This window comes from Bufo gargarizans, chromosome 3 (genome assembly GCF_014858855.1).
Source record: "Bufo gargarizans isolate SCDJY-AF-19 chromosome 3, ASM1485885v1, whole genome shotgun sequence".
Taxonomy (NCBI): domain Eukaryota; kingdom Metazoa; phylum Chordata; class Amphibia; order Anura; family Bufonidae; genus Bufo; species Bufo gargarizans.
This window is the reverse complement of record NC_058082.1, coordinates 320,005,123-320,027,613: the sequence shown is the minus strand read 5'-3', so window position 1 is coordinate 320,027,613 and position 22,491 is coordinate 320,005,123. Positions and strand designations below refer to the sequence as shown.

At 45.3% G+C, this 22,491-nt stretch overlaps 1 protein-coding gene across 2 annotated transcripts in view; it reads right to left on the bottom strand.

Moving 5' to 3' along the window:
- EPHA10 (EPH receptor A10) overlaps positions 1-22,491 on the bottom strand; it is a 682,002-nt gene that overhangs the window by 398,318 nt on the left and 261,193 nt on the right. For both annotated transcript variants that reach the window (XM_044284653.1, XM_044284654.1), the window contains exon 2: positions 5,805-5,960. In XM_044284653.1, coding sequence (XP_044140588.1) covers positions 5,805-5,960 — 156 coding nt within the window. The remainder of the gene's footprint in view (positions 1-5,804; positions 5,961-22,491) is intronic.

Here is a 22,491-nt window from a genome sequence, read left to right as displayed (position 1 = left end):
GCGGCGGAAGGACGTGCGCCAAACAGCTCTCCGCCTGGGGCCCAGCTGCCACTACATTTACCCAGTGTGCAGTTAGGGAGATATAGCGTCCCTGGCCATGCTTACTGGTCCACGTATCTGTGGTTAGGTGGACCTTGCTACAGATGGCGTTGCGCAGTGCACACTTGATTTTATCGGATACTTGGTTGTGCAGGGAAGGCACGGCTCTCTTGGAGAAGTAGTGCCGGCTGGGAACAACATACTGTGGGACAGCAAGCGACATGAGCTGTTTGAAGCTGTCTGTGTCCACCAGCCTAAATGACAGCATTTCATAGGCCAGTAGTTTAGAAATGCTGGCATTCAGGGCCAGGGATCGAGGGTGGCTAGGTGGGAATTTACGCTTTCTATCAAATGTTTGTGAGATGGAGAGCTGAACGCTGGCGTGTGACATGGTTGAGACGCTTGGTGACGGAGGTGGTGGTGGTGGTGTTGGTGGTACATCCCCTGTTTGCTGGGCGGCAGGTGCCAACGTTCCTCCAGAGGCGGAGGAAGAGGCCGAGGCGGCAGCAGCAGAATAGGCCGAGGCGGCAGCAGCAGAAGAGGTAGCAGGGGGAGCCTGAGTGACTTCCTTGGTTTTAAGGTGTTTACTCCACTGCAGTTCATGCTTTGCATGCAGGTGCCTGGTCATGCAGGTTGTGCTCAGGTTCAGAACGTTAATGCCTCGCTTCAGGCTCTGATGGCACAGCGTGCAAACCACTCGGGTCTTGTCGTCAGCACATTGTTTGAAGAAGTGCCATGCCAGGGAACTCCTTGAAGCTGCCTTTGGGGTGCTCGGTCCCAGATGGCGGCGGTCAGTAGCAGGCGGAGTCTCTTGGCGGCGGGTGTTCTGCTTTTGCCCACTGCTCCCTCTTTTGCTACGCTGTTGGCTCGGTCTCACCACTGCCTCTTCCTCCGAACTGTGAAAGTCAGTGGCACGACCTTCATTCCATGTGGGGTCTAGGACCTCATCGTCCCCTGCATCGTCTTCCACCCAGTCTTGATCCCTGACCTCCTGTTCAGTCTGCACACTGCAGAAAGACGCAGCAGTTGGCACCTGTGTTTCGTCATCATCAGAGACATGCTGAGGTGGTATTCCCATGTCCTCATCATCAGGAAACATAAGTGGTTGTGCGTCAGTGCATTCTATGTCTTTCACCGCTGGGGAAGGGCTAGGTGGATGCCCTTGGGAAACCCTGCCAGCGGAGTCTTCAAACAGCATAAGAGACTGCTGCATAACTTGAGGCTGAGACAGTTTCCCTGGTATGCATGGGGGTGATGTGACAGACTGATGGGGTTGGTTTTCAGGCGCCATCTGTGCGCTTTCTGCAGAAGACTGGGTGGGAGATAATGTGAACGTGCTGGATCCACTGTCGGCCACCCAATTGACTAATGCCTGTACCTGCTCAGGCCTTACCATCCTTAGAACGGCATTGGGCCCCACCATATATCGCTGTAAATTCTGGCGGCTACTGGGACCTGAGGTAGTTGGTACACTAGGACGTGTGGATGTGGCAGAACGGCCACGTCCTCTCCCAGCACCAGAGGGTCCACTAACACCACCACGACCATGTCCACGTCCGCGTCCCTTACTAGATGTTATTCTCATTGTTATGGTTCACCACAACAACAAATATATTATTTGGCCCAATGTATTGTATTCAAATTCAGCGGGATATAAATTTGAGGCCTAGTATTTAGGCGCTGGGTGACCGGTATGGATTTAGTGACAGAATTAGACTTGGAAATGCACAGAAGCGTGTGTGTGTGAAGTTATTCTGAATGACCCAATGTGCACCTTGAATATTATATACCCTTTTAGGGATAGATTTCAAATAGCTCTGATATAGCAGAAACCACTAAATTATGAAATTGCTAAATTGGGAATTGTATTTCAACCCAGAACAAAAAATGTGCTTTGACGGACACTAAATAACTTTCCCAGCCACAACAGGACAGCGTTAACGAGAGATTTAGCAGGATATAAATTTGAGGCCTAGTATTTAGGCGCTGGGTGACCGGTATGGATTTAGTGACAGAATTAGACTTGGAAATGCACAGAAGCGTGTGTGTGTGAAGTTATTCTGAATGACCCAATGTGCACCTTGAATATTATATACCCTTTTAGGGATAGATTTCAAATAGCTCTGATATAGCAGAAACCACTAACTTATGAAATTGCTAAATTGGGAATTGTATTTCAACCCAGAACAAAAAATGTGCTTTGACGGACACTAAATAACTTTCCCAGCCACAACAGGACAGCGTTAACGAGAGATTTAGCAGGATATAAATTTGAGGCCTAGTATTTAGGCGCTGGGTGACAGGTATGGGTTTAGTGACAGAATTAGACTTAGAAATACACAGTAGCGGGTGTGTGTGAAGTTATTCTGAATGACCCAATGTGCACCTTGAATATTATATACCCTTTTAGGGATAGATTTCAAATAGCTCTGATATAGCAGAAACCACTAAATTATGAAATTGCTAAATTGGGAATTGTATTTCAACCCAGAACAAAAAATGTGCTTTGACGGACACTAAATAACTTTCCCAGCCACAACAGGACAGCGTTAACGAGAGATTTAGCAGGATATAAATTTGAGGCCTAGTATTTAGGCGCTGGGTGACAGGTATTAGACTTGGAAATACACAGTAGCGGGTGTGTGTGAAGTTATTCTGAATGACCCAATGTGCACCTTGAATATTATATACCCTTTTAGGGATAGATTTCAAATAGCTCTGATATAGCAGAAACCACTAAATTATGAAATTGCTAAATTGGGAATTGTATTTCAACCCAGAACAAGAAATGTGCTTGAACGGACACTAAATAACTCGCCCAGCTACAGCACTAAGGACAGATTTAGCTGGATATAAATTTGAGGCCTAGTATTTAGGCGCTGGGTGACAGGTATGGGTTTAGTGACAGAATTAGACTTGGAAATGCACAGTAGCGGGTGTGTGAAGTTATTCTGAATGTCCCTATGTGCACCTTCAATATGATCTACCCTTTTAGGGATAGATTTCAAATAGCTCTGATATAGCAGAAACCACTAAATTATGAAATTGCTAAATTGGGAATTGTATTTCAACCCAGAACAAGAAATGTGCTTGAACGGACACTAAATAACTCGCCCAGCTACAGCACTAACGTCAGATTTAGCTGGATATGAATTTGAGGCCTAGTATTTAGGCGCTGGGTGACAGGTATGGGTTTAGTGACAGAATTAGACTTGGAAATACACAGTAGCGGGTGTGTGTGAAGTTATTCTGAATGACCCAATGTGCACCTTGAATATTATATACCCTTTTAGGGATAGATTTCAAATAGCTCTGATATAGCAGAAACCACTAAATTATGAAATTGCTAAATTGGGAATTGTATTTCAACCCAGAACAAGAAATGTGCTTGAACGGACACTAAATAACTCGCCCAGCTACAGCACTAACGACAGATTTAGCTGGATATGAATTTGAGGCCTAGTATTTAGGCGCTGGGTGACAGGTATGGGTTTAGTGACAGAATTAGACTTGGAAATGCACAGTAGCGGGTGTGTGAAGTTATTCTGAATGACCCTATGTGCACCTTGAATATTATATACCCTTTTAGGGATAGATTTCAAATAGCTCTGATACAGCAGAAACCACTAAATTTTTAAATTGCTAAATTGGGAATTGTATTTCAACCCAGAACAAAAAATGTGCTTTGACGGACACTAAATAACTTTCCCAGCCACAACAGGACAGCGGTAACGAGAGATTTAGCGGGATATAAATTTGAGGCCTAGTATTTAGGCGCTGGGTGACCGGTATGGATTTAGTGACAGAATTAGACTGGGATATGGCCAAAAAATAACCACACTATTGCTGGTTAAATGCACTTGGTGATGGGCGCAGCTTGCCCCTGATGTAGTATATGGCCAAAAAATGAACAGACTATTGCTGGTTAAATGCACTTGGTGTCTCAGCTTGACCAACCACACTACTGAGGGTTAAATGCACTTGGTGACGGGCGCAGCTTGCCCCTGATGTAGTATATGGCCAAAAAATGAACAGACTATTGCTGGTTAAATGCACTTGGTGACGGGCGCAGCTTGCCCCTGATTTAGTATATGGCCAAAAAATGAACAGACTATTGCTGGTTAAATGCACTTGGTGTGATAGCTTGACCAACCACACTACTGAGGGTTAAATGCACTTGGTGACGGGCGCAGCTTGCCCCTGATGTAGTATATGGCCAAAAAATAAACAGACTATTGCTGGTTAAATGCACTTGGTGTGACAGCTTCACCCTGATGTAGGCTTTAGCCAAAAAACAAACGCACCATTGAGGGTTAAATGCACTTGTTGACAGGCGCAGCTTGCCCCTGATGTAGTATATGGCCAAAAAATAAACAGACTATTGCTGGTTAAATGCACTTGGTGTGACAGCTTCACCCTGATGTAGGCTTTAGCCAAAAAACAACCACACCATTGAGGGTTAAATGCACTTGGTCGCAGCTTGTGCTGGCGCACCACAAGACACAAAATGGCCGCCGATCACCCCAGAAAAATGTGACTGACAAACGGTCTGGGCAGCCTAAAAACAGTGAGCAATTGAGGATCAGCAGCTCAATGATCCACAGCTGCAGATCGATCAGTTAATCAAGTCCTTTGGAGGAGTTAATCTGCCTAATCTCGCCCTACTGTCGCAGCCGCAACCTCTCCCTACGCTAATCAGAGCAGAGTGACGGGCGGCGCTATGTGACTCCAGCTTAAATAGAGGCTGGGTCACATGGTGCTCTGGCCAATCACAGCCATGCCAATAGTAGGCATGGCTGTGATGGCCTCTTGGGGCAAGTAGTATGACGCTTGTTGATTGGCTGCTTTGCAGCCTTTCAAAAAGCGCCAAGAAAGCGTCACAAAAGCGCGAAGAAAGCGACGAACACCGAACCCGAACCCGGACTTTTACGAAAATGTCCGGGTTCGGGTCCGTGTCACGGACACCCCAAAATTCGGTACGAACCCGAACTATACAGTTCGAGTTCGCTCATCCCTAGTAATGACACAATATTAAATCATAAGAATAGATGTTCCTGAGTCCTGAATGGGGAATGTAAGTGGCTACCAAAACAGACATATCAAGACATCTGATAGGTCCTTTCTGAAGTGAACCTGTCACGATGAACATAGTATCTGAGCTGCAGGCAGCATATAATAGAGCAGGAGGAGCTGAGCAGATTCATATATAGTTTTTATGAGTAAAAATTCTGTAAAACTTGCATTTCATGCATTTAAATTCCTGCTCTTTATGTGCTTTGAAGTCAAGGAGGAGGTCATATCAGTGACTGACAGTCTTCCTTGGCTTCAAGACTCAGAATGAGCAAAGATTCAAATGTATAAATTACAAGTTATACTGAATTTTTTCCCACAAATCTATATATCAATCTGCTCAGCTCCTCCTGCTCTATAATATGCTGCCTGCAGATTACATTGCATTTTCATGTCGTCAGGTTTGCTTTAATGTGGCTCTGATGACAATCATTTTGTTTCTTGTGAACTCATAAACCACATGTTGATTCAACATCCATTTAATTTCTGATATATTTAATGTAGACTCTGTTTTGGCCTATTTAACAATACCCATACGTGCAGCTTTAAAAAAAAAAAAAAAACATAAAAAAAAACATTGTAGAGCGGGTATATAGACATAATAGGGTATTTTTATTTTAATGGCTGCCATTATTAGTTTAGAACCTTGGTAATTAATGTCACAGTAATTATCATTACATGGGCAATATACTTACTTGTACAAGCCGTAGAAGGGGAATCCAGAGGAGATCGGTAGAAGTTTTTCTCACAGACGCAGACAGTGGATGACTCTTGATTAGTGTAGGTATGCTCAGGACAAGGAACACAAGTCTGGAGGCGGCTAGACATCTTATAAAACCCAGGGGGACAACCTGTTGAGACACAGAAAAACAGACAAATACAATGAAGCTTCTTGTAAGAAATGAATCTGTATCTTACATATAAATATGTGTATAGTACCAGATTCCAAGCTTATGCACAGAAATAGTTCACTTATATTCTCCCTTATATAGTTTTATGTACAATGTAGAATGCAAAGATATACAACTTTGTAACATATACTTTGGGAGTCATTTATTAAACAGAAATACGCCTAAACTAGGCGTATTTCTGATGCAGATTGTGGTGCAATGTGTGACGTCTCCCCACTCACGCCATATCTAAAAAAGGGCGCGTGGCATTGACAGGGAAGTTCTGGTCCTGATTAAACAACTATTCACTCTTCAACAATCTGCTAATTACTGAAAGCCTTTGGTTACAGATATTGTTAGGGACATAGCCTATTTAGGTTATGTGCAAGATAAAGTGCAGGACTCCAGATTTGGTATAAGATTTTCCCCAGTCTAAATGTATTGAATGTCACATTGTGCCTTTTTCTCCTTTTTAATTTTTGGGTTATTTTCAGCTAAACAGGTACTGATACATAGGACATGCTCTATGATAATTTTACATATTGCTATAGTTTGTTTCCTTTACACTTTCTCTGCTTTTCTGATCCACTACTGAATTTGGCTTCCAAAACTGTAACAAAAAATCTGAAGGTGGGGCCATACCCTAATGTGAAAAGCACTAGATAAATAAGGCTCATTTCTACCAGAAACAGTATCACACCTGTCCATGGGTTGTGTCTGGCATTGAGGTCAGCTCAAATGAACTGACTGGGGCTGAGAGGCAATGCCATACACAACCCAAGGATGTGTGGTGCTGTTTCTGGAAGAGAACAGTCATATTTTCTTATACTGGACAATCCTTCGCAACTCTTATCACATTCAAATAAGGATGGTGTGTGAATAGTGTTCCTTCTAAGCTTAAAATAAAAACATTTAGTCAAGGATAACAAGAATAATGGTTATGCTCTACAGAAGAAACAGTGAACTACCAGACATTGACCTCTATAATCTATTTTAAACTTAAAAGGAATCTGACACCAGGATATATCTAAAGAGTCAAGATCACTTTATTTTATTCTCCTACACCCCCCCCCCCCCCATTCCCCCACTGTCTGCTCTCAAGGCTGGCACCAGGGGAAAAAGGGGGGGGGGAAATAGTGATCTTGACTTCTTATCTCCAATAATACTCATGTGTTATAGCACAGAAAACCCTGAGATTATGGCGACAGATTCTTTTTAAAGCTAGAGAACTCCTTCACATACCCTTGGAGTCTAGGTGTAATTTTACCTATTAAATCATATCGCAAGGATGATCAGGAATAAATGTGGACTTCACAGACTATGCCAATTAGTGTTGAGCCAAGTGAGGCATCCGAAGTGGAATTCTGTCCGACGTTTAGGAAAACTTGATTCTAAATATTGATAGCTAATCCATTCCGTTAGCTGTAGAATTACTGTGCATAAGTGTTATAGGTTGCTTTATCACTGTATACAAAACTGTGCAGTGCACAAAGATTCATAACATTTGCCTGGGCCCTCCAAAGGAAACGGCAGTGGCAAAAATGATGCCTTAGCTTGAACAAGAAGCAGCAGAAGAAAGGTATGGTGGTTGCACCAGCTGTCGTGTTTTGACCAATAATTCAGCTGTACTACAATGGTTGGCTCACTCTTCAGAATCATCTCAAGTTACAACAGATATGCACAACGAGCAATCGGTGGGTTTCTGTGACACTGCACTTTGTTGACATGGCCCAGGAACTGCCTCTGTACCCTGAACCTGCCTTTGGTGCCCACGTCCTTCAGCTAAGTAATGGTAGCCACTGGCTCTGCTCTGCTTTACTCTGAAGATGACCTTGTTAGGACAGTCAGCAGTTACAGGCCAGCACAGATTTGGAGGAGAGGTCTGCTGAGAACTTCTTTAGGCGTACAACTACCGATGATAACAATTGGGTGGGAGCACGTTGTGAGAGGTCAGGGACAAGTGAGGGTGACATAAGTGAACAAACATATCGCAAACATATGTAGATGGTGTAGCCAATCGCACATGGTAGCCAGGTGAAGAGGGTGCATCGTCATCATCAGGGGGCGAGGGTGTCAGCTGCCCGTGAAACAGAATGGTGGAAACAGTGGGAGATCTGAAGCCAAATGTGGCAGGGGTACACTGCTGAGGAACACAGTGGCAGAGCATAGGTTCATAAAAGCAGCAGCAAGCAGGCATCACGCCATGTTGTAGGGAAAATGCCATACTCGCCAGTGTGAAAATATTTCATACAGTCAATGGGAGACGTTAGCATGGCGCTATGCAGGATGTCTGAGCAGAAGCTAAGGTGTGGCCTGGGTGCTAATGTTGGCATGACAGCCCTGCGTGAGCACATGGAGTGTCACCCTAAAGTGGTGTGAGAAAACCTTGCCACTCATTAGTGTTACAGCCTGATGCAGCAACCGCTTTATCTCCCACCAGCCCGCATCTCCTTCCTAGCAGTCAGGAGAAGGAAGCGGTTGTTTCTTCCCATCAACTTTATTGTCTCCTCTTGGTCCTCCACCTCATTGTCACTTGTTTCGACAGCAATCGATCACCGAGGCAATTGGAAAAAGACAACAGTATGTGTGCCCGCATCCAGTGACACAGAAGATCAACTTGCTCCTGGTCAAGTTGCTGGTACTACAGTGTCTCCCTTTCCATATAGTTGACTCATTTCAGAGAACTGATGGCTTGTGCCCACCCAAGGTGGAGAGTAGAGTTGAGCGAACACCTGGATGTTCGGGTTCGAGAAGTTCGGCCGAACATCCCGGAAATGTTCGGGTTCGGGATCCGAACCCGATCCGAACTTCGTCCCGAACCCGAACCCCATTGAAGTCAATGGGGACCCGAACTTTTCGGCACTAAAAAGGCTGTAAAACAGCCCAGGAAAGAGCTAGAGGGCTGCAAAAGGCAGCAACATGTAGGTAAATCCCCTGCAAACAAATGTGGATAGGGAAATGAATTAAAATAAAAATTAAATAAATAAAAATTAACCAAAATCAATTGGAGAGAGGTTCCATAGCAGAGAATCTGGCTTCCCGTCACCCACCACTGGAACAGTCCATTCTCAGATATTTAGGCCCCGGCACCCAGGCAGAGGAGAGAGGTCCCGTAACAGAGAATCTGTCTTCATGTCAGCAGAGAATTAGTCTGCATGTCATAGCAGAGAATGAGGCTTCACGTCAGCCACCACTGCAACAGTCCATTGGCATATATTTAGGCCCAGCACCCAGGCAGAGGAGGGAGGTCCCGTAACAGAGAATCTGTCTTCATGTCAGCAGAGAATTAGTCTGCATGTCATAGCAGAGAATGAGGCTTCACGTCAGCCACCACTGCAACAGTCCATTGGCATATATTTAGGCCCAGCACACACACAGGCAGAGGAGAGAGGTCCCGTAACAGAGAATCTGGCTTCATGTCAGCAGAGAATCAGTCTGCATGTCATAGCAGAGAATGAGGCTTCACGTCAGCCACCACTGCAACAGTCCATTGGCATATATTTAGGCCCAGCACACACACAGGCAGAGGAGAGAGGTCCCGTAACAGAGAATCTGGCTTCATGTCAGCAGAGAATCAGTCTGCATGTCATAGCAGAGAATGAGGCTTCACGTCAGCCACCACTGCAACAGTCCATTGGCATATATTTAGGCCCAGCACCCAGGCAGAGGAGGGAGGTCCCGTAACAGAGAATCTGTCTTCATGTCAGCAGAGAATTAGTCTGCATGTCATAGCAGAGAATGAGGCTTCACGTCAGCCACCACTGCAACAGTCCATTGGCATATATTTAGGCCCAGCACCCAGGCAGAGGAGGGAGGTCCCGTAACAGAGAATCTGTCTTCATGTCAGCAGAGAATTAGTCTGCATGTCATAGCAGAGAATGAGGCTTCACGTCAGCCACCACTGGAACAGTCCATTCTCAGATATTTAGGCCCCGGCACCCAGGCAGAGGAGAGAGGTCCCGTAACAGAGAATCTGTCTTCATGTCAGCAGAGAATTAGTCTGCATGTCATAGCAGAGAATGAGGCTTCACGTCAGCCACCACTGCAACAGTCCATTGGCATATATTTAGGCCCAGCACCCAGGCAGAGGAGAGAGGTCCCGTAACAGACAATCTGGCTTCATGTCAGCAGAGAATCAGTCTTCATATCATAGCAGAGAATCAGGCTTCACGTCACCCACCACTGTAAGAGTCAATTTTCATAAATTTAGGCCCAGAACCCAGGCAGAGGAGAAAGGTCCCGTAACAGACAATCTGGCTTCATGTCAGCAGAGAATCAGTCTTCATATCATAGCAGAGAATCAGGCTTCACGTCACCCACCACTGTAAGAGTCAATTTTCATAAATTTAGGCCCAGAACCCAGGCAGAGGAGAAAGGTCCCGTAACAGACAATCTGGCTTCATGTCAGCAGAGAATCAGTCTTCATATCATAGCAGAGAATCAGGCTTCACGTCACCCACCACTGTAAGAGTCAATTTTCATAAATTTAGGCCCAGAACCCAGGCAGAGGAGAAAGGTCCCGTAACAGACAATCTGGCTTCATGTCAGCAGAGAATCAGTCTTCATATCATAGCAGAGAATCAGGCTTCACGTCACCCACCACTGTAAGAGTCAATTTTCATAAATTTAGGCCCAGAACCCAGGCAGAGGAGAAAGGTCCCGTAACAGACAATCTGGCTTCATGTCAGCAGAGAATCAGTCTTCATATCATAGCAGAGAATCAGGCTTCACGTCACCCACCACTGTAAGAGTCAATTTTCATAAATTTAGGCCCAGAACCCAGGCAGAGGAGAAAGGTCCCGTAACAGACAATCTGGCTTCATGTCAGCAGAGAATCAGTCTTCATATCATAGCAGAGAATCAGGCTTCACGTCACCCACCACTGTAAGAGTCAATTTTCATAAATTTAGGCCCAGAACCCAGGTAGAGGAGAAAGGTCCCGTAACAGACAATCTGGCTTCATGACAGCAGAGAATCAGTCTGCATGTCATAGCAGAGAATCAGGCTTCACGTCAGCCACCACTGCAACAGTCCATTGTCATAAATTTAGGCCCAGCACCCAGGCAGAGGAGAGAGGTCCCGTAACAGACAATCTGGCTTCATGTCAGCAGAGAATTAGTCTGCATGTCATAGCAGAGAATCAGGCTTCATGTCAGCCACCACTGCAACAGTCCATTGGCATATATTTAGGCCTAGCACACAGGCAGAGGAGAGGTTCATTCAACTTTGGGTAGCATCGCAATATAATGGTAAAATGAAAATAAAAATAGGATTGAATGAGGAAGTGCCCTGGAGTCCAATAATATATGGTTATGGGGAGGTAGTTAATGTCTAATCTGGACAAGGGACGGACAGGTCCTGTGGGATCCATGCCTGGTTCATTTTTATGAACGTCAGCTTGTCCACATTGGCTGTAGACAGGCGGCTGCGTTTGTCTGTAATGACGCCCCCTGCCGTGCTGAATACACGTTCAGACAAAACGCTGGCTGCCGGGCAGGCCAGCACCTCCAAGGCATAAAAGGCTAGCTCTGGCCACGTGGACAATTTAGAGACCCAGAAGTTGAATGGGGCCGAACCATCAGTCAGTACGTGGAGGGGTGTGCACACGTACTGTTCCACCATGTTAGTAAAATGTTGCCTCCTGCTAACACGTTGCGTATCAGGTGGTGGTGCAGTTAGCTGTGGCGTGTTGACAAAAGTTTTCCACATCTCTGCCATGCTAACCCTGCCCTCAGAGGAGCTGGCCGTGACACAGCTGCCTTGGCGACCTCTTGCTCCTCCTCTGCCTTGGCCTTGGGCTTCCACTTGTTCCCCTGTGACATTTGGGAATGCTCTCAGTAGCGCGTCTACCAACGTGCGCTTGTACTCGCGCATCTTCCTATCACGCTCCAGTGCAGGAAGTAAGGTGGGCACATTGTCTTTGTAGCGTGGATCCAGCAGGGTGGCAACCCAGTAGTCCGCACAGGTTAAAATGTGGGCAACTCTGCTGTCGTTGCGCAGGCACTGCAGCATGTAGTCGCTCATGTGTGCCAGGCTGCCCAGGGGTAAGGACAAGCTGTCCTCTGTGGGAGGCGTATCGTCATCGTCCTGCCTTTCCCCCCAGCCACGCACCAGTGATGGACCCGAGCTGCGTTGGGTGCCACCCCGCTGTGACCATGCTTCATCCTCATCCTCCTCCACCTCCTCCTCATCCTCGTCCTCCTCGTCCTCCAGTAGTGGGCCCTGGCTGGCCACATTTGTACCTGGCCTCTGCTGTTGCAAAAAACCTCCCTCTGAGTCACTTCGAAGAGACTGGCCTGAAAGTGCTAAAAATGACCCCTCTTCCTCATCCTCCTCCTCCTCCTCCTGGGCCACCTCCTGTTCCATCATCGCCCTAAGTGTTTTCTCAAGGAGACATAGAAGTGGTATTGTAACGCTGATAACGGTGTCATCGCCACTGGCCATGTTGGTGGAGTACTCGAAACAGCGCAACAGGGCACACAGGTCTCGCATGGAGGCCCAGTCATTGGTGGTGAAGTGGTGCTGTTCTGTAGTGCGACTGACCCGTGCGTGCTGCAGCTGAAACTCCACTATGGCCTGCTGCTGCTCGCACAGTCTGTCCAGCATGTGCAAGGTGGAGTTCCACCTGGTGGGCACGTCGCATATGAGGCGGTGAGCGGGAAGGCCGAAGTTACGCTGTAGCGCAGACAGGCGAGCAGCAGCAGGATGTGAACGCCGGAAGCGCGAACAGACGGCCCGCACTTTATGCAGCAGCTCTGACATGTCGGGGTAGTTGTGAATGAACTTCTGCACCACCAAATTCAGCACATGCGCCAAGCAAGGGATGTGCGTCAAATTGGCTAGTCCCAGAGCTGCAACGAGATTTCGCCCATTATCACACACCACCAGGCCGGGCTTGAGGCTCACCGGCAGCAACCACTCGTCGGTCTGTTGTTCTATACCCCGCCACAACTCCTGTGCGGTGTGGGGCCTGTCCCCCAAACATATGAGTTTCAGAATGGCCTGCTGACGTTTACCCCGGGCTGTGCTGAAGTTGGTGGTGAAGGTGTGTGGCTGACTGGATGAGCAGGTGGAAGAAGAGGAGGAGGAAGCCGAGAAGGAGGAGGTGGCAACAGGAGGCAAAGAATGTTGCCCTGCGATCCTTGGCGGCGGAAGGACGTGCGCCAAACAGCTCTCCGCCTGGGGCCCAGCTGCCACTACATTTACCCAGTGTGCAGTTAGGGAGATATAGCGTCCCTGGCCGTGCTTACTGGTCCACGTATCTGTGGTTAGGTGGACCTTGCTACAGATGGCGTTGCGCAGTGCACACTTGATTTTATCGGATACTTGGTTGTGCAGGGAAGGCACGGCTCTCTTGGAGAAGTAGTGCCGGCTGGGAACAACATACTGTGGGACAGCAAGCGACATGAGCTGTTTGAAGCTGTCTGTGTCCACCAGCCTAAATGACAGCATTTCATAGGCCAGTAGTTTAGAAATGCTGGCATTCAGGGCCAGGGATCGAGGGTGGCTAGGTGGGAATTTACGCTTTCTATCAAATGTTTGTGAGATGGAGAGCTGAACGCTGGCGTGTGACATGGTTGAGACGCTTGGTGACGGAGGTGGTGGTGGTGGTGTTGGTGGTACATCCCCTGTTTGCTGGGCGGCAGGTGCCAACGTTCCTCCAGAGGCGGAGGAAGAGGCCGAGGCGGCAGCAGCAGAATAGGCCGAGGCGGCAGCAGCAGAAGAGGTAGCAGGGGGAGCCTGAGTGACTTCCTTGGTTTTAAGGTGTTTACTCCACTGCAGTTCATGCTTTGCATGCAGGTGCCTGGTCATGCAGGTTGTGCTCAGGTTCAGAACGTTAATGCCTCGCTTCAGGCTCTGATGGCACAGCGTGCAAACCACTCGGGTCTTGTCGTCAGCACATTGTTTGAAGAAGTGCCATGCCAGGGAACTCCTTGAAGCTGCCTTTGGGGTGCTCGGTCCCAGATGGCGGCGGTCAGTAGCAGGCGGAGTCTCTTGGCGGCGGGTGTTCTGCTTTTGCCCACTGCTCCCTCTTTTGCTACGCTGTTGGCTCGGTCTCACCACTGCCTCTTCCTCCGAACTGTGAAAGTCAGTGGCACGACCTTCATTCCATGTGGGGTCTAGGACCTCATCGTCCCCTGCATCGTCTTCCACCCAGTCTTGATCCCTGACCTCCTGTTCAGTCTGCACACTGCAGAAAGACGCAGCAGTTGGCACCTGTGTTTCGTCATCATCAGAGACATGCTGAGGTGGTATTCCCATGTCCTCATCATCAGGAAACATAAGTGGTTGTGCGTCAGTGCATTCTATGTCTTTCACCGCTGGGGAAGGGCTAGGTGGATGCCCTTGGGAAACCCTGCCAGCGGAGTCTTCAAACAGCATAAGAGACTGCTGCATAACTTGAGGCTGAGACAGTTTCCCTGGTATGCATGGGGGTGATGTGACAGACTGATGGGGTTGGTTTTCAGGCGCCATCTGTGCGCTTTCTGCAGAAGACTGGGTGGGAGATAATGTGAACGTGCTGGATCCACTGTCGGCCACCCAATTGACTAATGCCTGTACCTGCTCAGGCCTTACCATCCTTAGAACGGCATTGGGCCCCACCATATATCGCTGTAAATTCTGGCGGCTACTGGGACCTGAAGTAGTTGGTACACTAGGACGTGTGGATGTGGCAGAACGGCCACGTCCTCTCCCAGCACCAGAGGGTCCACTAACACCACCACGACCATGTCCACGTCCGCGTCCCTTACTAGATGTTTTTCTCATTGTTATGGTTCACCACAACAACAAATATATTATTTGGCCCAATGTATTGTATTCAAATTCAGCGGGATATAAATTTGAGGCCTAGTATTTAGGCGCTGGGTGACCGGTATGGATTTAGTGACAGAATTAGACTTGGAAATGCACAGAAGCGTGTGTGTGTGAAGTTATTCTGAATGACCCAATGTGCACCTTGAATATTATATACCCTTTTAGGGATAGATTTCAAATAGCTCTGATATAGCAGAAACCACTAAATTATGAAATTGCTAAATTGGGAATTGTACTTCAACCCAGAACAAAAAATGTGCTTTGACGGACACTAAATATCTTGCCCAGCAACAACAGTACACCGGTGGGTAACGAGAGATTTAGAGGGAATTAAATTTGAGGCCTAGTATTTAGGCGCTGGGTCACCGGTATGGATTTAGTGACAGAATTAGACTTGGAAATACACAGTAGCGGGTGTGTGTGAAGTTATTCTGAATGACCCTATGTGCACCTTCAATATTATATACCCTTTTTGGGATAGATTTCAAATAGCTCTGATATAGCAGGAACCACTAAATTATGAAATTGCTAAATTGGGAATTGTACTTCAACCCAGAACAAAAAATGTGCTTTGACGGGCACTAAATAACTTTCCCAGCTACAACAGGACAACGGTAACGAGAGATTTAGAGGGATTTAAATTTGAGGCCTAGTATTTAGGCGCTGGGTGACAGGTATGGGTTTAGTGACAGAATTAGACTTGGAAATACACAGTAGCGGGTGTGTGTGAAGTTATTCTGAATGACCCTATGTGCACCTTCAATATTATATACCCTTTTTGGGATAGATTTCAAATAGCTCTGATATAGCAGAAACCACTAAATTATGAAATTGCTAAATTGGGAATTGTACTTCAACCCAGAACAAAAAATGTGCTTTGACGGACACTAAATATCTTGCCCAGCAACAACAGTACAGCGGTGGGTAACGAGAGATTTAGAGGGAATTAAATTTGAGGCCTAGTATTTAGGCGCTGGGTCACCGGTATGGATTTAGTGACAGAATTAGACTTGGAAATACACAGTAGCGGGTGTGTGTGAAGTTACTCTGAATGACCCTATGTGCACCTTCAATATTATATACCCTTTTTGGGATAGATTTCAAAGAGCTCTGATATAGCAGGAACCACTAAATTATGAAATTGCTAAATTGGGAATTGTATTTCAACCCAGAACAAGAAATGTGCTTGAACGGACACTAAATAACTCGCCCAGCTACAGCACTAGGGACAGATTTAGCTGGATATAAATTTGAGGCCTAGTATTTAGGCGCTGGGTGACAGGTATGGGTTTAGTGACAGAATTAGACTTGGAAATACACAGTAGCGGGTGTGTGTGAAGTTATTCTGAATGACCCTATGTGCACCTTCAATATTATATACCCTTTTAGGGATAGATTTCAAATAGCTCTGATATAGCAGAAACCACTAAATTATGAAATTGCTAAATTGGGAATTGTACTTCAACCCAGAACAAAAAATGTGCTTTGACGGACACTAAATATCTTGCCCAGCAACAACAGTACAGCGGTGGGTAACGAGAGATTTAGAGGGAATTAAATTTGAGGCCTAGTATTTAGGCGCTGGGTCACCGGTATGGATTTAGTGACAGAATTAGACTTGGAAATACACAGTAGCGGGTGTGTGTGAAGTTATTCTGAATGACCCTATGTGCACCTTCAATATTATATACCCTTTTTGGGATAGATTTCAAATAGCTCTGATATAGCAGGAACCACTAAATTATGAAATTGCTAAATTGGGAATTGTACTTCAACCCAGAACAAAAAATGTGCTTTGACGGGCACTAAATAACTTTCCCAGCTACAACAGGACAACGGTAACGAGAGATTTAGAGGGATTTAAATTTGAGGCCTAGTATTTAGGCGCTGGGTGACAGGTATGGGTTTAGTGACAGAATTAGACTTGGAAATACACAGTAGCGGGTGTGTGTGAAGTTATTCTGAATGACCCTATGTGCACCTTCAATATTATATACCCTTTTTGGGATAGATTTCAAATAGCTCTGATATAGCAGAAACCACTAAATTATGAAATTGCTAAATTGGGAATTGTACTTCAACCCAGAACAAAAAATGTGCTTTGACGGACACTAAATATCTTGCCCAGCAACAACAGTACACCGGTGGGTAACGAGAGATTTAGAGGGAATTAAATTTGAGGCCTAGTATTTAGGCGCTGGGTCACCGGTATGGATTTAGTGACAGAATTAGACTTGGAAATACACAGTAGCGGGTGTGTGTGAAGTTATTCTGAATGACCCTATGTGCACCTTCAATATTATATACCCTTTTTGGGATAGATTTCAAATAGCTCTGATATAGCAGGAACCACTAAATTATGAAATTGCTAAATTGGGAATTGTACTTCAACCCAGAACAAAAAATGTGCTTTGACGGGCACTAAATAACTTTCCCAGCTACAACAGGACAACGGTAACGAGAGATTTAGAGGGATTTAAATTTGAGGCCTAGTATTTAGGCGCTGGGTGACAGGTATGGGTTTAGTGACAGAATTAGACTTGGAAATACACAGTAGCGGGTGTGTGTGAAGTTATTCTGAATGACCCTATGTGCACCTTCAATATTATATACCCTTTTTGGGATAGATTTCAAATAGCTCTGATATAGCAGAAACCACTAAATTATGAAATTGCTAAATTGGGAATTGTACTTCAACCCAGAACAAAAAATGTGCTTTGACGGACACTAAATATCTTGCCCAGCAACAACAGTACAGCGGTGGGTAACGAGAGATTTAGAGGGAATTAAATTTGAGGCCTAGTATTTAGGCGCTGGGTCACCGGTATGGATTTAGTGACAGAATTAGACTTGGAAATACACAGTAGCGGGTGTGTGTGAAGTTACTCTGAATGACCCTATGTGCACCTTCAATATTATATACCCTTTTTGGGATAGATTTCAAAGAGCTCTGATATAGCAGGAACCACTAAATTATGAAATTGCTAAATTGGGAATTGTATTTCAACCCAGAACAAGAAATGTGCTTGAACGGACACTAAATAACTCGCCCAGCTACAGCACTAGGGACAGATTTAGCTGGATATAAATTTGAGGCCTAGTATTTAGGCGCTGGGTGACCGGTATGGATTTAGTGACAGAATTAGACTGGGATATGGCCAAAAAATGAACAGACTATTGCTGGTTAAATGCACTTGGTGTGACAGCTTCACCCTGATGTAGGCTTTAGCCAAAAAACAACCACACCATTGAGGGTTAAATGCACTTGGTGACAGGCGCAGCTTGCCCCTGATTTTGTATATGGCCAAAAAATGAACAGACTATTGCTGGTTAAATGCACTTGGTGTGACAGCTTCACCCTGATGTAGGCTTTAGCCAAAAAACAACCACACCATTGAGGGTTAAATGCACTTGGTGACAGGCGCAGCTTGCCCCTGATTTTGTATATGGCCAAAAAATGAACAGACTATTGCTGGTTAAATGCACTTGGTGTGACAGCTTCACCCTGATGTAGGCTTTAGCCAAAAAACAACCACACCATTGAGGGTTAAATGCACTTGGTGACAGGCGCAGCTTGCCCCTGATTTTGTATATGGCCAAAAAATGAACAGACTATTGCTGGTTAAATGCACTTGGTGTCACAGCTTCACCCTGATGTAGGCTTTAGCCAAAAAACAACCACACCATTGAGGGTTAAATGCACTTGGTCGCAGCTTGTGCTGGCGCACCACAAGACACAAAATGGCCGCCGATCACCCCAGAAAAATGAGACTGACAAACGGTCTGTGCAGCCTAAAAACAGTGAGCAATTGAGGATCAGCAGCTCAATGATCCACAGCTGCAGATCGATCAGTTAATCAAGTCCTTTGGAGGAGTTAATCTGCCTAATCTCGCCCTACTGTCGCAGCCGCAACCTCTCCCTACGCTAATCAGAGCAGAGTGACGGGCGGCGCTATGTGACTCCAGCTTAAATAGAGGCTGGGTCACATGGTGCTCTGGCCAATCACAGCCATGCCAATAGTAGGCATGGCTGTGATGGCCTCTTGGGGCAAGTAGTATGACGCTTGTTGATTGGCTGCTTTGCAGCCTTTCAAAAAGCGCCAAGAAAGCGTCACAAAAGCGCGAAGAAAGCGACGAACACCGAACCCGAACCCGGACTTTTACGAAAATGTCCGGGTTCGGGTCCGTGTCACGGACACCCCAAAATTCGGTACGAACCCGAACTATACAGTTCGAGTTCGCTCATCCCTAGTGGAGAGTTACAAGCCAACATTACTTTTCCCAAAAAGATGTACCAGTCCTGCACACGTAAGTTGAGCAGAAGGTGGGCCAGTCCTTGGGCCTCTTGGTGTTTGGTAGAGTTCACGCCAGCACTGAAATATAGAGTTGTAACTATGGTTAAGGACAATATGTCATTCATAGCCCACTGGGTAAATGTCGTTCCGGGTCAGGCATACCAGCAATTTGGCCAGGTGATGACAATGCCACCTTCGTGTTGTAATCATGTGATTTCAGCGCCAATATTCTCCTCTCCCTCCTCATCCTCCATCTTGTCCCCACCCTCCCCTCTAGGCACAGTTTACAGTGGTCCTCCATTATCTCTCCTATGCAAAGCTAGGTGTTGTCTCACGGATCCGCACCTGGTCAGCCTTGTCAAACAGAGCCAGACCAGGGAGGAACTGCTCGGCGTCCTCAGTAATGAAATTGAATACTGGCTGTCTGCTCGTGAACTGGAGATAGGAACCATGGTTACTGATATTGGGATCAAAATGTTGTCTGTGCTGCATCAGGGAGGGCTAACCCATGTGCCTTCCACCCAACTATATGACGTTTTTGAAAATGGCCAGGAAACTATGCACGCGCTTTAGCCACTCTTACCATGCAGAACACGCCCTCCTTGAGCAAAATGCTCATAAAAATTCAGTTTGCTCAGGTCATTACTGCCACTGCTGCTTCTGCCGCCACCCTCCCCACTCTGCCATGGGGCCACTATTGTCACTTTTACTGTCACTGCTGCTGCTTCCACCCACCTCACTCTGTCATGGTGTCACTATTTCCACTGTTACTGTCACCGCTGCTGTCACCATCCCCGTTCTGTCACAGGGCCACTACTTTATACTACTTTTTATGAGTTTTATTGTCCAGCACACTGAGATTGGGCACCCAAGTTTGTTAAAAATACTGCATAATGCAGCTGTAACTTCAAAGCCTTCAAACTGAGATTCAGCCACCAAGTAGGAAGAATATGCCTTATGGTGGGTTCAAACCAGTGTTTTGCTGGTTTTTATCCTTCCGTAAGACAGATCCGCCTGCCTGTTCTTTAAAATGAAAACAAAAGTTTCTGTTTTATTTAACCTGCACTTTAATGGAGGACAAATGTCATTGTATTGAATTCCATTTGCTTCAATTCCATCTGAAATATGTTTTGAAAAACCTGCTTTTAGGCAGATTGGCCTGGGTATACCTGATTTATAGCAATTCATGTCAAATTAATTTGTAATAAATCAAATTTACTTGATGATCTTCAGCGAAGCTGCTAAATTAAATTTTTCTAAACTTTGCTCATCTCTAATCATAGGCCTCTAGGAGCCACAAAAAAAAACATCACTTTTAGGTCTAGCAGACTCAGGGCAACCATGAATTAAAGAGATAGTCATTCATCTGCATGACCTTCATAAAATACTATATTGTACCACATCATACTTCTGGGAAACCAAAGCAATTTTCAGATTAAAGGGGTTGTCTGTGAAAAGACAACCCCTTTTACCTTTTATTAGTTTTGCTCTGCTCCTACTCCTACTGGAAAAAGGACCTAATAATTCTGTTCAAGCAGGGTAGCCAAAGTTGTGGGTGGTGGGTGGGGCGGCTACTTAACCTGCTCAAACCTCAGGATTTGTAGCAGTTAGAGATATGGTTTGAAAACTGTCATTGCAAGACCAGAATCACAGCCTTAGCTGTACTACATCAGGAGATTTTACTGGTAGAAATCTTTTAGAAATTTAATTTTCAGCTGCATATACTGCTAACCCAATTTCTAACAGCTGTATCTTCTGATCTAGTTTTTTTTTTTTAAAGCATGGAATGACAGTTTTCAAACAAGACCATACAAACAAGACCATATATCTAGCTGCTACCAATCCTGAGATATGAGAGGGTTAAAGCAGCCCAACCTTCAGTCTTGAGGAGGAAGGGGTTGGGCATTTGGGGAACAGACAGCCTGCAGAAGGAAAGAAAAAAATATATCAATTTGGCATTATCATATTTGTGCTGACCCAAAGAATGAAGTTATCTTGTCAATTATACCAAACTGTAAAAGCCATAAATAAATTCCACAAAATAACGTTGACATTTCAGTTTTTATCTTTCTCCCTTTAAATAACATTTTAAAATAAAATGCAGTATACTGTACGTACCCCAAATGGTTCCTAAATAAACTACAACTTATCCCACAAAATCAGAAGAAGAAAAAAATACAAGTTATGACTGCTGGAACAAAGTGAAGGAAACTGTTACTGGTCCTTAAAGTTAAAATTATCTACATCACTAAGGAGTTAAAAATGAAATTGTGTCCCCTGAGTTGTGCACCAACAATATTTTTTTCAGCCATGTGTCAAAAATCAACAATAAAAAAGTGATATTTTCAGGAATGTTTTTTCCATTTTTAATTTGACTATTAGGAGGTTAAAATATGTGATAACTGCAAAAATAGATGCCATGGCTGCTTTCACATGTATATATAATTGATTATCAGTGACTGAGAAGCACCTACTTTCTTTTCTTCATATGTGGAAAGTTTTATAGTCTATAAAAGTTTTGCACCTACACAACAACTTGTGAGGGAAAGGGAAGAACATAGTTGGGTTGAACATAATAAAGAGCTGAATTGTTTCTTTATGTCTTAGGCCTTACTGCAATTGCTTTTTTAGATGATGGATTCTGTGATGCAAAAACACAGATATTCACAGAGCTCTACCACCTTTGAAATGTAATCTGACATTTAATTAAATCTGTCTTTTGTACTTAGTACCGATCTGTTCGCTTACATTAATGTAAAGTGGTTTAACGAGTGCTCTTGGAAGACTCAATGTGAGAAGCCTAAGATAAACATTGCCTACTTGCTTTCAAAGAGCAATTTCATACACAGTTGACCCTTTCCTTTAAAGAATCAAATGCATTGTGGACAGGGTACCATAATGTTTTGTCTTGTCACGTGGAAGAAAAGATTGTTCTGTAGCACACAATAAAGCCAACAGCTATGAATAAGGTATTCTACTTATTGTGACAATTCTACAACAATACCTGTCATGGCAGCCTCAGAAATCTTGGATTGGAAAATCTCTCCTTCATATAAAAGATTAAAGAGAAGCACGATAGAACTATTTCCGTTCAGTCTTTTTGTGCCTGTGTAAAATGTGTATCTTTCTTGTATGCTAAAAGAGAGGAAGAGCTGCGCTTCATAGGAAGGACCATTTTAACCCCTTCCTGACCAGCCTCGTAATAGTACGGCGCTGGCCGGGTCTTTAAAGATGGTGCCCACTCCTGAGCGCCGTGGGCACCATAGCCGCGGGTGGCTACCTGCCTTTTATAGAAGACACCCGGGGCTCATGTCTGAAACCAGCAGTAATGCCGAACGCGGACATTTAACCCCTCAGATGCTGTGGTTAATCCTGACCAC